Source organism: Phalaenopsis equestris, unplaced genomic scaffold, assembly GCF_001263595.1.
Source record: "Phalaenopsis equestris unplaced genomic scaffold, ASM126359v1 Scaffold232429, whole genome shotgun sequence".
NCBI classification, from domain to species: Eukaryota; Viridiplantae; Streptophyta; class Magnoliopsida; order Asparagales; family Orchidaceae; genus Phalaenopsis; species Phalaenopsis equestris.
Window position 1 is genome coordinate 21160 of NW_018250394.1, and position 13767 is coordinate 34926.

The following is a 13767-nucleotide window of genomic DNA, read 5'->3' on the forward strand; positions in this document are numbered from 1 at the left end:
TCAGCAGGACATGCAAAAATTTTAATCTCAATTTTCAACAATATGATAAACTTTCGAAGATATCAAAGAAAAGCACCAATGTCGTTCTAAACTTATAAAATAAGCTTTTGCTCATTTGTATTAAAAAATCATTGAAGCAATAAATGAGGAAGTTCGTGTAGATCTATTTAAACTTTATCTAAAGATTGTGATGGTTGTTGGACCAACCGTTCTATGATAACCTGATAATGTGCCTTTGAGTGAATCTAAATCTATGAAGGTCATTGATGTTATGAGACACTCTAGATGTGATTAAAGGAGGATCCACAACTGTTAGTACTGCTTTCCATCTTCTATGGTAGTTTTATTATTAATTCTGTGCTTTCTCTTCCACAACATGTGAATGATTTGAGATCACTTCTTTTTAAATCAAGATATGATCCTAATTTCTTGCACTTGTACTGATTCTCTGCTCCTTCACAAATTGACATAAGTTAGCAGCGCAGTCTCTCTAAAAAATTATGTTATTGAGAGCTTTATATTTGATATTCTGGGTCAAATTTTCTGAAGGAAAGTTGGATTGTAGATAAGACACTACATAGAGATTTCATCATTATTTAGCGAGGATTTTTTTATCAGTGGTTCGAGGTTTCCCATGAGCACAAGTCTTTATGGTTAATTACTCCTTCGGATAACAGGAGAACCCTTTCGATTAAGACTAATCATTTAGCATTTAACATTCAACGCATAGCAGCAACAAATTTTAGGGTTTTAGATTGACCAATTTATCACATTGAGTTATGGTGGGGGAAATTGTGATGAACCCAATCAAGATCCCATAATTCCATTGTCACGGGTCATCGTGGTCCCCGATCTATTTAGGTAGCGAAGGGAGTAGTTGACCCAACCTGAAATAAGAATCTTTGTCAGTAATTATAAGTTGTGTCTTCCAAGGGACCCTTGTAGACTTGGGGTAGATGTTTATCTAAGAGACAAATTTAAGTCGTTCATAGTTAATAAAAAACTCTATATCAATCAAATGTATCTTTATTGTTCACAACTTAAAGGGTTAAAAGCCGTTGGGGAATATACGAGTTATGACTATGACTATAATATAATGGTGTAATTTTGTGGCAACCACTCGATCAGAAAGTTTTGGTCATAATCATTATTTTTTGTGGAGTTGCTGGGTCAAACCACATAGATAGAAGACTCATGCCACATCCTTACTGGCATGAAATTGATTTGAGTGTGAATATATTAATACATTTGATGTGACATTCATCTTTTATGAGTTGAAGTCAATCAAAAGTTTGTCACCCTAGATGAATTGATGGTTTTAACTGATTGAATTTTTTCTTGAACGTTTTGATTTGTTCGTTTCAAGTTTTTTTAAGTGATTGATTTTAATTTGAATAGAGTTCAAAACCAGAGTTGATGTCAAGTAAAGTTAAATTTTGAGTGAGGTATGAATCGTTTTGGCTACCTTATTAGACAATTCACATTTGAGTTTTGGCAATGAAGAAACCATCAATAGCTGTAGAAATTTGGGAATAGAGCAAGATCATTTTATTGATAGGAAGAGAAGAATAAATATATATTACAACACTCAAATAAAAGGAAAGATAAATTCAGAAAAAAAATCAACTAGAAAACACATAAACATGGAAACAAAAAATAAAGGAAACAAATAAAAACTAATAATATCTGCAACTATAATTAGCCTAATAATTATGCTAATAATTATAATACTCTTCAAATTGAAGCATAAATGTCCATCATGTTTAACTTGGATTTGAAGTCGTCAAACATGGTCAGGGAAGTTTCTTGGTAAGGATATCTACTAATTGACCATTGTATATGACTAATGGGATATAAATCTCCCATAAATCGAGTTTTTTCTTAATGAACTGCCTGTCAATCTTCACATGCTTAGTCCGATCATGCTGGACTGGATTATGAGCAATACTAATGACAACGTTATTATCACAGAATAGCTGGAGAGGAGCAGTGACTGACATACGCAATTCTCGGAGCATGATTCGTAACCAGAGAGCTTCACTGATATCGAAGGCCAATGAGCCAAACTTGGTTTCAACACTGCTCTGGGCTACAATCGAGGGAATAGTGTTCAAGAAATCAAGCTCTCTCTCTCTTGAGGCAATGACAGGGCAGTAGAGAACACTTTCAAAGAAAGAGACATCAACACTTACATTGAGTTTATTTGTAGTAGGATCAAGACACCGATAACCTTTTTGAGTGGCAGAATATCCGAGGAAGACACATTTTATAGACCTGGGATCAAGCTTATTACGATTAGAGGTAGGGTTCAGAATAAAGGTCGCACACCAAAAAAATTTCAGTTTAAGAGTGGTGAAGAACTGCTTAGTAGGGAAACATGACATCAAGATAGCTAATGAAGTTCTAAAGTTATGAATTTTTTGTGGGAATTCTATTGATGAGAGGTAAGTGACAGCAAACACGACATCATTACAAAACATTTTCGGGATATTAGATTGAAACATAATGGTTTGAGCTACTTTGAGAAGATGTTAGTTTTTTCTTCTGACTATATTTTGCTGATGCACATCTGTACATGAGCTATGATGGAGGATGCTCTTACTTATCAAGAACTCACCTAAAATGGAATTAAAAAACTTACAGCTATTGTCAGTTTGATGGACTTGAACAGAAGTTTTGAATTGGGTTAAAATAAAAGAGTGGAAGTTTTTGAAAGTGTCAATAGCTTCAAATTTATCTTTTAAGATGTAGACCCAAGTCATTCGAGCATGATCATCGATTAATGTAAGGAACTATCGTTTATTAGTTTAGCTGGGAGTACGAGAAGGTCCACACAAGTCAATGTGAATAAGAGAAAAAGAGCGAAAAGGATGAGATGGATACGAAATGCGATGATGTTTAGTTAATTGACAAATCTCACATTTGAAGTTAACAAGATTTTTATTAGTAAACATCGGCGGATACAATTATTTTAAATACTGCAAATTTATATGACTTAAACGATAATGCAACAACATAATAGGACATTCAATGGATCGAGAAAAAGTACAATTAATGAGAGAAATTTCATCGTTTTTTATGCCTTTCTCTTGAAAGAAGTAGAGCCCAACAACTTTTTTTGCAGTTCTAATCATCTCCCCGAACAATGATCCTGAAAGGCACAAACATAAGGAGAAAAATTAGTAGCACAATCCATGTCATGTGTCAGCTTACTAACTGACAACAAGTTACATTTCAACCGAAAGACATATAAAATTGATTCCGGAGTTGGATTGCTTGTTAACACAACTGTTCCTTTACCAACAATAGAGTTACAAGAACCATTGTTATATTTGACTGGATCTTTCCCAGAGCATGGATAATATGTTGAGAAAGCTTGAGAGTATCTAGTCATGTGGTCCGTAGCCCCTAAATCAATTATCCATGAACTAGAAAAAGAAGTGAGTGCCATAGGAGTGATACCTTGACGGACGTTGGAGGTTGACAAGTCAAAAGTGAACTGGTTGAATCCAAGTAGTATGATAAATTGCTCCACCTGACTCTTAAGAGAGTCAGGTGATTTCAGCATGTTCGTAATAGGAGTTGGTTGTACCGTAGTAGATTCAGATGCCGTAGCGAGACCTTTGGCAGAGGAGGATTTGACTGAAAGTTTGTGTGCCGCTATCTCATGGAGATTTCAACACTTTTCTCGAGTATGGTTGGGTTTGTGACAGTAATCAGAAGTGGACCTAGTGGCTCGAGGAGGGTTTGATGAGCGTTGAATACTATTAGTAGCAAAGGCAGATGATTTAACTGAAGTAGAAGTGCTGAGCAAGTCAATTCTCTGGCTCTTTTCACATCAAATTCTGTGGAAGCAATGTGAGTGGAAGGGGATCCCGACCAAGGATTCGGCCCCAGACTTCATCAAGGTCTTTGCTAAGGCCTGTCAGAAATTGAACATGTAATCTTTTTCTACAATTTTATGAAGGGAAAGATTAGCCAGTGTTCTCATATGTAGTCATAATAAAGATTGCATTCCATCCATAAAGCCACTAAACCATTGTAGTACTGGGCCATTGTCCTTGATCCCTGTTTCACCTTCCGGATCTTGGAAAATCTCATAAAGTTGGCTAGAGTTCCCTACATCTGAGTAGGTGTCTCAAATTGCATTCCATAGGACACTGACGGAAGGAAGAAACATACACGAATGACCAATCTTATGCTTCATAAAGTTGATTTGTCATGACATAACCATGAAATTTTCCACTTCCCACGTTGCATATACTGGGCCCTTTGAGGGTTCGCGAATCGTACCCGTGAGGTGCCCAAATTTACTTTGGCCTTTGACTAACAAGGAAACGACTTGAGTCCATTGAAGGAAATTCGAGCCATTGAGTTTGTGGGTAGTAACTAGGAGACTCGTGTTATTTTCCTGCCCTCCGGTTTGCAGAGAGATTGAGGGAGGTGCCGATCCTTCGGGGGATGTAAGGACCTCGTCGGAAGGAGGCTTGGTGGTGGAGGAATGCACCATGACTTCGACGGAGCCAAATGTTAGGTTATGATGTTAAGCCATAGATGGAGAAGGGCCCTTATGCAACAGACAAAAAATATGGGGCTCACAGGTGATCTCTGCCAGCTAGAGATCAGGTTCGCTCGGAAACGACGGATAAAAAAATGTTGCAGGAAACGGCCGCCGAAAGTATACAAGTGGCAGCATACTTGCAGCTGAAAGAAAGGGATGCAGGAAATTTACAGCTGAAAGGGTACAACGGCTGGAAGGGACCAGTAGCTGAAAGGAAAGCTGTAAGAACCAGTTGATAACAAACTGGTAAGAAAAAAAATTGTAGGAACCAACAACTTCTGGCTGACAGGAACCAATGGCTGATTATTAGCTGCAAGATATCTAACCGGCAGGGAAAAAATTGCAAGAACCGGCTGCTGAAAATTGGAGGCCCACAGGAAGTTTTGTGGCTAGGGTTTGATCAGTGTCTTTGATACCGGGCAGAAATTTGGGAATGGATCAGGATGATTTTATTGATAGGAAGAGGGGTATAAATACATATTTCAAGGCCTAAATAAAACGAAAGGCTTAAATTCAAAAACAATTAAACTAGGAAATACATAAGTATGCAAACAGAATATAAAACAAGAAAATAAAAGCTAATAATAACTGCAATAGTAATTAGTCTAATAGTTAGGCTAATAATCCTAATAATAGCTATGTTTAATTGGTAATGGTGATAATGCTAATAATAATGTGTGGTAAAAATTTGAAGAAGAGTAATAAATAATTATATTATATAGATGAAACGAGTACCATCTATTGAAAATATATAGGGTGAATAGATTGAGGTTGTTTGGGTATGTATAATGAATGCTAGAATATGCACCATCAATACAGATAACTAACATTATCGTCAAAGGTTTTTGAAAGAGAATGGGCAGACCAAAAGTTTTATGCATAGGAGCCGCAAAGGATTGCACAAAATCAAGTTAGACATTGAGAAGTAGTTTTCTAATGCTGCTAATGATTGCCACGATGGCTCTTGCCTTTTAGTTTTTTATTAGTTTGGTTGCTTCTTCTTAGTATTTGCCATTTAGTCTTGATTCTTTTACTTGTGACATAGCCAAGGTACATAACTTTTCTTGTTTTCTAACAACCATATGAGTTATTTACTCTGCAAACTATATTACTCGAGTGTTTAGTTTTTTCTAGGTTATTGGATTCGTGGAGGAATGATAGATTTACATGCATCCTTTAACAGTATTGTAGACTCAGTTTTTGAAAACCATTTACTTAGCTTTCGTATTTTGAATGATTAGGAGTTTCAAAGAACCTGAATCAATTTTTTCTTTTTGATATTCAGCAATTACGATTTAGTGTCAATCTTTTCTTTTACTTGCTGCAGAAATTAAAATGATGGATGACATGGAGAAAAGATTTTCTGATAAAAAACTTTATGAAAGAATGCGCTTGTGGGAATTTGCAGACAAATATATCTTTGAACCAATCGATAGTGCCATTACTGATTCTTATCTATCAATCAGCCGGACAGATGGATCAATGAATTTAATTGGTTTGTATTCTTATTGGTTATTTTTGTATAAATACTTATTTTAAGTCAAAGATTGAGAAGTAATTTTTGTTCTACTACGAAGAAATTTATGCCGCTTTATTTTTTGTAGAAATTAGAAGTCAAAGAATGTTTTATCAATCTAGATATTTCATGATGCAAAACGTCAAAATTGGTTATGATTTGTGAAAGAGTATAATGGTGCACAGCACAATTTTACTTATTTTGGAAGTTCCTGTGCGATCTCGTATAAGAGGGAAAAAGATTGCTAAGAATAAATTTTCAGTGGGTTATAATCGGTTTGTAAAATTGTTTCTTCTATTTTTTGTGGCATGCCTCTTATGCAGAATAAATCAGGTGTTATGGAGAAGCATCTTAGGTCTCTGCAGCCGCTGAAAATTTTGTTTCTTTCTGAAGTCTGCTTGTTAGTGCATTGAGACATTGCTAAAGCATTTCACTTTGTTATGGTTCCCAAATATTATATAAAAATCTAACAGAGTTTGCATTTTCTTTCATTATATAGTTAAGCACCACCGAAGCTAAGTTTCTTATGTAGTACAAGCAGAAAAATCAAGTAAAGCTGGTTCTTTTCTGAAAATGGTCCTAATTTTGCTGGATATTTTGAGCATGATTTAGATTAGCTTTGATGTATGAACTATTTTGTTTTGGTCTAAGTGCCGTCATGACCCGTCTCAAAGCTTCAAATTTTCAAGACAGGAACAAACGGTTGGACGGTGTTTAAATTATAACTATTATTTGTAGATTGTTATGAATTAAAATCTATCCATTTTTTATAATGAAAGAGCAATAAAATACATAATCTAAAAAAAATATAAAATAAATACCTTGCTATGGTGTTGTTCCGCATATGATTCTCTTACTTCGCTCATTTCAACATGAATTATTAAATAAAAAATATATTAAGTTATCTAAAGTAACCCACTGAATTAATTACACTTCGAAACCACATTAAATCAATGAAAGGAATTTAATTTGCATGCTGGTATTTTCTGTTAAGTTTTAATAGAAAATCATATAGTAATTGAAAATATTAATGATAGTTATGTCCACGAAATTGATCCAAAATCTTCACATGCATAAAATTTTGAATTATTTACTTCTGCTCTACTTTTCTAGGACTTAGTATTTAACTTCTAATGAACTTCATATATCTTAACTTATTTATCTATATTATAAGCACTGCTTAAACACAACCTAACACAATCTCAGCCGATATGTATGACATAATAGAGCATAAAACATTTCTACTATTGTTTGAGGTGGAAATAAACATGCTCACCCTTGGTCGATATATCCTTGCTATCAATGTTTGACAAGGTCTTAATTTCATTTTTTTGCTGAGCTCGCAGGCAAAATATCTATGCGCGCGAGTAAATTGGCATCTTCAACTAGGGCTCGTGTTTGGCTCGTTCGAAAGTGACTCGTGTTCGAAATAGCTCATGAACAGTGTGTTCGTGTTCGACTCGATTTACTTATTCTTGTTCGGCTTGAAATTGACTTGTTAGAATAAAAAAATATTATCATAATAATTTTTTGAATAAAATTAAAATAATAATTTTGTTAAAAAAAGTGTTTGCATTAATATTTTAATTTCAAAACTATAAAATATTGATTAGCTAAAAAATTTCAAGAATAAATTTGATACAAAATTTTGCACAATAAAAATATCAAAATTTTTTTGGCCAATAAAGTAAATTACTTCAAAATTTTACTTCATTTAAAAAATAAATTTATTACAAATTTATAATTTATAAACTAAATCAGAATATAAATAAATCCAAATAAAAATCAAAGCATAAAAAATAATTGATTACACGTTTATATTTACAAAATTACACTTATACTTACACTTATGACTTATATACCTAATAAATACAAAAAAATACATTAAATTTAAACTCTCTATGATTTTGTACTCATTCCTCGATCTTTATGCTTGACGATCCAATCAGTATTGATTAGTGAGTGACGATGAGCTGATAACGATCTTGTACCTGCAATTTTTACTTATATATTAGGAAAAAAGACAACAAATTAGAAAAGAAGATAAACATTAAGATGTAATTAATAAGGCTTAGATTATACATTATGAACTCTTTTCACCACTTGCATGTAAATCAACTATACGGTTGCACAGTTTATGTGTCTTCTAAGTATAATGAAATTGGAGTTAATATCTAAGGCGTCAATTTAAATTCCGGACAAACTATTGTAATCCTCCATTATAGTTTGCATAAGTGTTTGCCTTCCAAAGTAAAAGAGTAAGATTAATAATTTTAAACAACTTTATTTATTCTTATTTTTAAACTGGTTGCAAACACGGATGCCAATATTCCATACCAATAATGAGATTTTGTAAATTGTAATTATCATAGCCTCTAATAACATCTTAACTATGTTAATAATTTTTTGGCCTAAAAAAAGCTTAAAAACCAAGCAGGAAAGCTTGAAAACTTAGAAATAATAGTTTAAAAACCTTGCTCCCAGGCCCCAACACAAGTAAACTATGGTAATAAAAGATTCATTGTTAGCAAAGAAACCCAGGTCATCACAAGTAATTCTGCTCCCAGCACAAATAATCCTTTCTCCCCAACCAAACAGGGTCATCTATCTATTTACTTAAATAATTTAAGCACAGGCAATCCTTGCTCTGCTCCCAAACCAAATCAAATAATATAATTAAGAGAAAGAAGTGCAACAGTTTGGAGGGCACATCTAAACATTTTTGTAATATACTTGAATAATTCAAGCAACCCAACACAAGTAAATTGTTCCGAACCCAACCAAGCAGCTAAACAGTCAAAATTCCAAACCATTGTAATAATTCAAACAATCCAACCATTGTTATAATACAAAAACATTATGTGAAAACCAACAGGTAGCAAACTTTAGGAGACTGAGGACAATCGTTGCCTTGCAATTACTTTCATTTGAAAGAATATATTTTCATGATTTTTTCGACAAGTTTTACACTGTTTGTTGACTACCTAACACAACCCTCCACTTTTCGCATCCGGGCTTGAGACCGATAATGACGAAACTCAAAAGAATATACTTAAAAATAATAAAGCCATCTAAACAGTTTTGTAATATGTTGTTTTAATAATGCACCCAATCAAGAACTTAACACTAGCCACCATCATAAAGCAAGTACTATACTATGTTGCAAACTGCAATACTAATAGAATAATGAATGCATAGGAACAAGAGGAAGAAGTGCAACCTTCAATTTTTTTTGCCCAGAATCATGTTTCATGACCCATGAGGGCCTCTAGAGATCTCCACGACAATGCTTATCTCATAAAACATTTTTCTTTTCAGCCTATACGTATTCAAATGGCTGAACTCAATAATAAGATCACTTCTCCAAAAAGGCAACTTGCAGTTAATGAAATATAAACATAATTGTCCAATATTAAAATAAAGTGTGTGCAATGAAATAAAGAAATGAAATCGTTGCTTCAATATTTGAATCTTTCTTCTATTTATTCATGTAAATTCACTTCAAGATGTTCCTCTTCCAATAATCTTTGCAGGTATGAAAGAAATATAATATTAATAATAAGTTGAATTAAAGAACATACTCTAAAAACTTATTTTTAGAGATTAGGAACGGAGCCTTCAAACTACTCATGGAAGATATGAACTAACTAGATGAGCATGTTAGTGCATTCACTATTTTTATAGAGAGTGAATTTCTATAATCATTAAAACTCTTTCATCAGTATTAAATGCAGATTCTGAAGCAACTGTTGTTATTGAAATTAATAATATATCCTTAACCATTTTGGATTAGTAAGGATACTTGAGAGTATTAAACTTCCACTACTCTATAATATCAAATTGTTCATTATTAGTCAAAAAAAAAACTCTCCTCAAGATAGACTTGTAAATTTGATTTGGAAAGTTGAATTGAAAGTAAAATATGTAACCTCTTAGAAACAAGTAACCTCTTAAAAGGAGTTGTATTTTTACAAGAAAGGATTTGTTAATTTAAAGTAAAACATGTAACCTCTTAAAAAATAAGCAGTGGGAACTAATTCAAAAGCATTGTCAAATAAACAATCAATAAAATGCGAAACAAAATGTAGATTAAAAGTAATAAAATCTCTACTAAAAGGTTCTACTAGTTAAGAAGTGCATGTGTTCTTAGCAATAGAATTCGACCAGTGCTAATCTATTAATTGGTCCTCAAATTGGTCTGTTTTTGCTAAAGACTGTAAAAAGCTGCATTTAATGCTGATTCCAGCTCATCTAAGCCTTCCAGATAGCTTATAAGTGATAGCCATGTTAGCAATGGCCTTATCCATTTTCTTCTCACCATTTCATTTAGCTCTAGTTCCTATTATATTTGCCTTTCCCTTATGCTCATGGTTAGTAACTCTCTGAGATATAACTTCTTTAGTCAAACTTCCCTAAGTTGGAGCAATCAAGCATGGTGTAGGATATGAATAGAAATGAATATCACTCTGCCCTACCACAATGCAATGGAAACTATAGAATTAACAAGCATGTAATAAGGTATCAGGTCATTCCATACCAAGACTATCTTGCCAAAACAAACAAAAAGCGTAGATCTTCGCTTGAATAAATGGGGAGGAGATAGAAATATATCTGAAATTCTAAGGTAGGAGATTTTTTAATATATAAAAATATAGAAATAATTTTTTAATTTCTAAGGTTTGAGGAAGGATGAACCATTTTCCGCCATTTTTTCTTTGTTTCTTTCTTCAGCCGTCGCCTCCACCTGTATAAGGGTTGTTTGAGCGGTAGATCGCGGTGGTCTGTGGGCTTTTGTATGGATTAACCTGATACAGGAAACTTTGCAAGCAATTGGTAATGGAGTTATAGAGTCGTCGTGCTATGGTGAAGATAAGGGAAGCGAGACTCGATCCGTAAAAAGCCGAAGTCAAACGCGGGTCGAGGGACTCTTTCCGTGGCCGACGTTTAACCATGTCCCACAACGCTCTCCCTACATGCTCCCAAACGGCCGCAGCTCACGACCGCTCCTCTTGATGCGCTTTCAACACAGTGCCGACGCGCTCCCAAACGGACCCTAAATGGGTTGGAGAAAAGACTAAAAGATTGATAGCTTGGGGTTAAACTTTGATTTTCAGGTAGGAGTTGCACTAGAAATGGTACAATAATTTGAATGTTAATGTTATAAGAAATTAATAAAACTGTAAATAGAATTATAGCCATAAAGCTTGTTGGTAATACTAACATTTTTAATGTTACAAGTGTTTATGCTTCTAAAGTTGGTTTAGATATATGTTCAAAGAAAAATTCTCAATGAGCTAAAAAAATTAATACAAATGATACCTCTTGAAGAAAAAAATTTTATTGATGGAGATTTAAATGGACATATTGGTAAAGTGGTAGAAGATTTTACAAATATTTATGGTGGCTATGGTTTTGGAGTGATTAATGAAGAAGGTAGAACTATATTAGATTTTGTTTTGGCGTATAATTTTGTTATTGCTAATTCTTTTTTTAAGAAAAAAGATCAGTATATTATTATTACTTCTATGATAATTCTGATAAAACATAGATTGATTATGTTCTTATGAGAAAAAGAGATCTTCGAGAACGTAAAGTTTGTAAGGTCATTCCAAGTGAAAATTTAAGTACTCAACATTGATTACTAGTTCTGGAATTTAAGACGAAGAGTTGTAAGATAAAAATTACAAGGAAACATTGCAATATATTTAGATGATGACATTTAAAAGACAAATAAAATTATTTTTATGAATAAACTTTAAAATTTTAAGACTTAAGAATGTTCATAAAGAAATAAATTTTATGTGGGATAAAAGAACAAGTACTATTAAATAAGTGACAAAAAATGGTACTTGGAGAATCAAAATAAAAAAAAATTATCAATAAAGATATTTACTTGTGGAATAATAATGTACAAAAAAAATAAAATATAAAAAATTTGTTATGAAAATTAGTTTAAATGCAAATGATTAGAGAACTGAGAAAAATATAATGTGGTTCGTAGGAAGTCTGAGAGAATAATTTGTGATGATAAAAAATTCGCTTTTAGTGATCTTTATGTTAGATTATATATTAAAGAGGTTTAAAAAATATAGCAATAAACTAGCCAAACAAAGAGAAAATAAAAGTAAAGTAAAGATGTAATTCAAGTATAGTATATTAAAGATGAAAACAAAAAAATGCTTTTCGTAGAGGAAAATGTTCAAAATAGATGGGTGAGCCATTTTGATAAACTTTTTATCAAAATTTCTGGAAATTCAATTGACATTACTGATTTTAATTTCATTAATAATAATAAGATATTTGTTTAATCGTTGCATTAGTAAAAAAGAAGATGAAGAGACTTTAAAGAGAATTGAGAGTAAAAAAATCAATAGGACCTGATGATGTCCCAATTGAAGTATGTAAATATTTAGGTGATTTGGGAGCTTCTTGGCTTACTAATCTCTTTAATAATATTTTAAAAATTAAAAAGAAGCCTAAGGAGTGGAGGAAGAGTATTTTGGTCCCGATTTTTAAGAATAAAAATGACACACAGGAGTGCGCAAATTATAGAGGCCTTAAGTTGATGCGTCATACTTTAAAATTTTGGGAGAGTGTAATTTAATTTAGTTTAAGACATGATACAAATATTTCTCATAATCAGTTTGGATTTATGCCGGGTTGGTCTACTATGGAAGCTATTCATTTATTGATATTTTTGATGGAGCAGTACACATAATAAGGACGATCTACATATGAATTTTGCTGATTTAGAAAAGCTTACGTTAAGGTTACAAGAGAAATCCTTTGGAGAGTCTTAGAGAAAAGCTGTGTTGATATGACTTTTTTTCAACTCATTAAAGATATGTATACTAGAGCTATTACTTATGTTCGAACAGAAGAAGGATTGAACAAATATTTTCCTATTTCAGTTGGATTACATCTGGGATCAGCTAAAAGCCCATTTCTTTTTGCTTTAGTTATGGATGCTTTTACTGGACGTTTAGAGGAGAATGTACCTTGAGGTATGCTTTTCACTGATATCCTTATTGTGGATAATACTAGAAGAAAGAGTTACGAAAAACTTGAATTATGGAGGTTTACATTGGAGTCTAAAGGCCTTAGTTTGATTAGATCTAAAACTGAGTGCATGGAATATAATTTTAGTAGTAATAACTGTCGTGGTAGAGTTGTAACTATGGGTGATCAAATCATTAAAAGATGTGAACGTTTTAGATATCTCGGGTCTTTTGTTCAAAGTGATGGTGATATTGATGGGTATGTGATGGGTATGTTTCAAGTTGGTTGGTTGAAGTGGAGGAATACATCAGGTTTATTGTGTTATAGAAAAGTACCGCTTAGATTGAAAGGAAAATTTTATAAGATGGTGGTGACACCTGCAATGCTCTATGTCGCAGAATGTTGGTCTTTAAAAGAAAAGCATAAAATTAAATGTTGCTGAGATAAGAATGCTTAGGTGGATGGACAAAATGCAAAATGAATACATCCGTGATAGGGTTGGTAGCTCCAGTGGCAGACGAGATTAAAGAAAGTCGTCTTAGATGGTTTGATCACATTAAACGTCGACCATCTTATGATCCGGTTAGGAGAGTAGATGTTTTAGATTCAACTTATGTTAAGAAAGACAAAGGTAGACCTAAAAAGACTTGTGCATATTGTATAAATAATAATCTTAATCTATTAGAATTAA

The 13767-nt window shown here is 32.9% G+C and overlaps 1 protein-coding gene across 2 annotated transcripts in view; it reads left to right on the forward strand.

Moving 5' to 3' along the window:
* LOC110038306 (phosphoinositide phosphatase SAC6-like) overlaps window positions 1-13767 on the forward strand; it is a 174315-nt gene that overhangs the window by 2868 nt on the left and 157680 nt on the right. For both annotated transcript variants that reach the window (XM_020743099.1, XM_020743100.1), the window contains exon 2: window positions 5889-6056. In XM_020743099.1, coding sequence (XP_020598758.1) covers window positions 5897-6056 — 160 coding nt within the window. In that variant the 5' untranslated portion in view covers window positions 5889-5896. The remainder of the gene's footprint in view (window positions 1-5888; window positions 6057-13767) is intronic.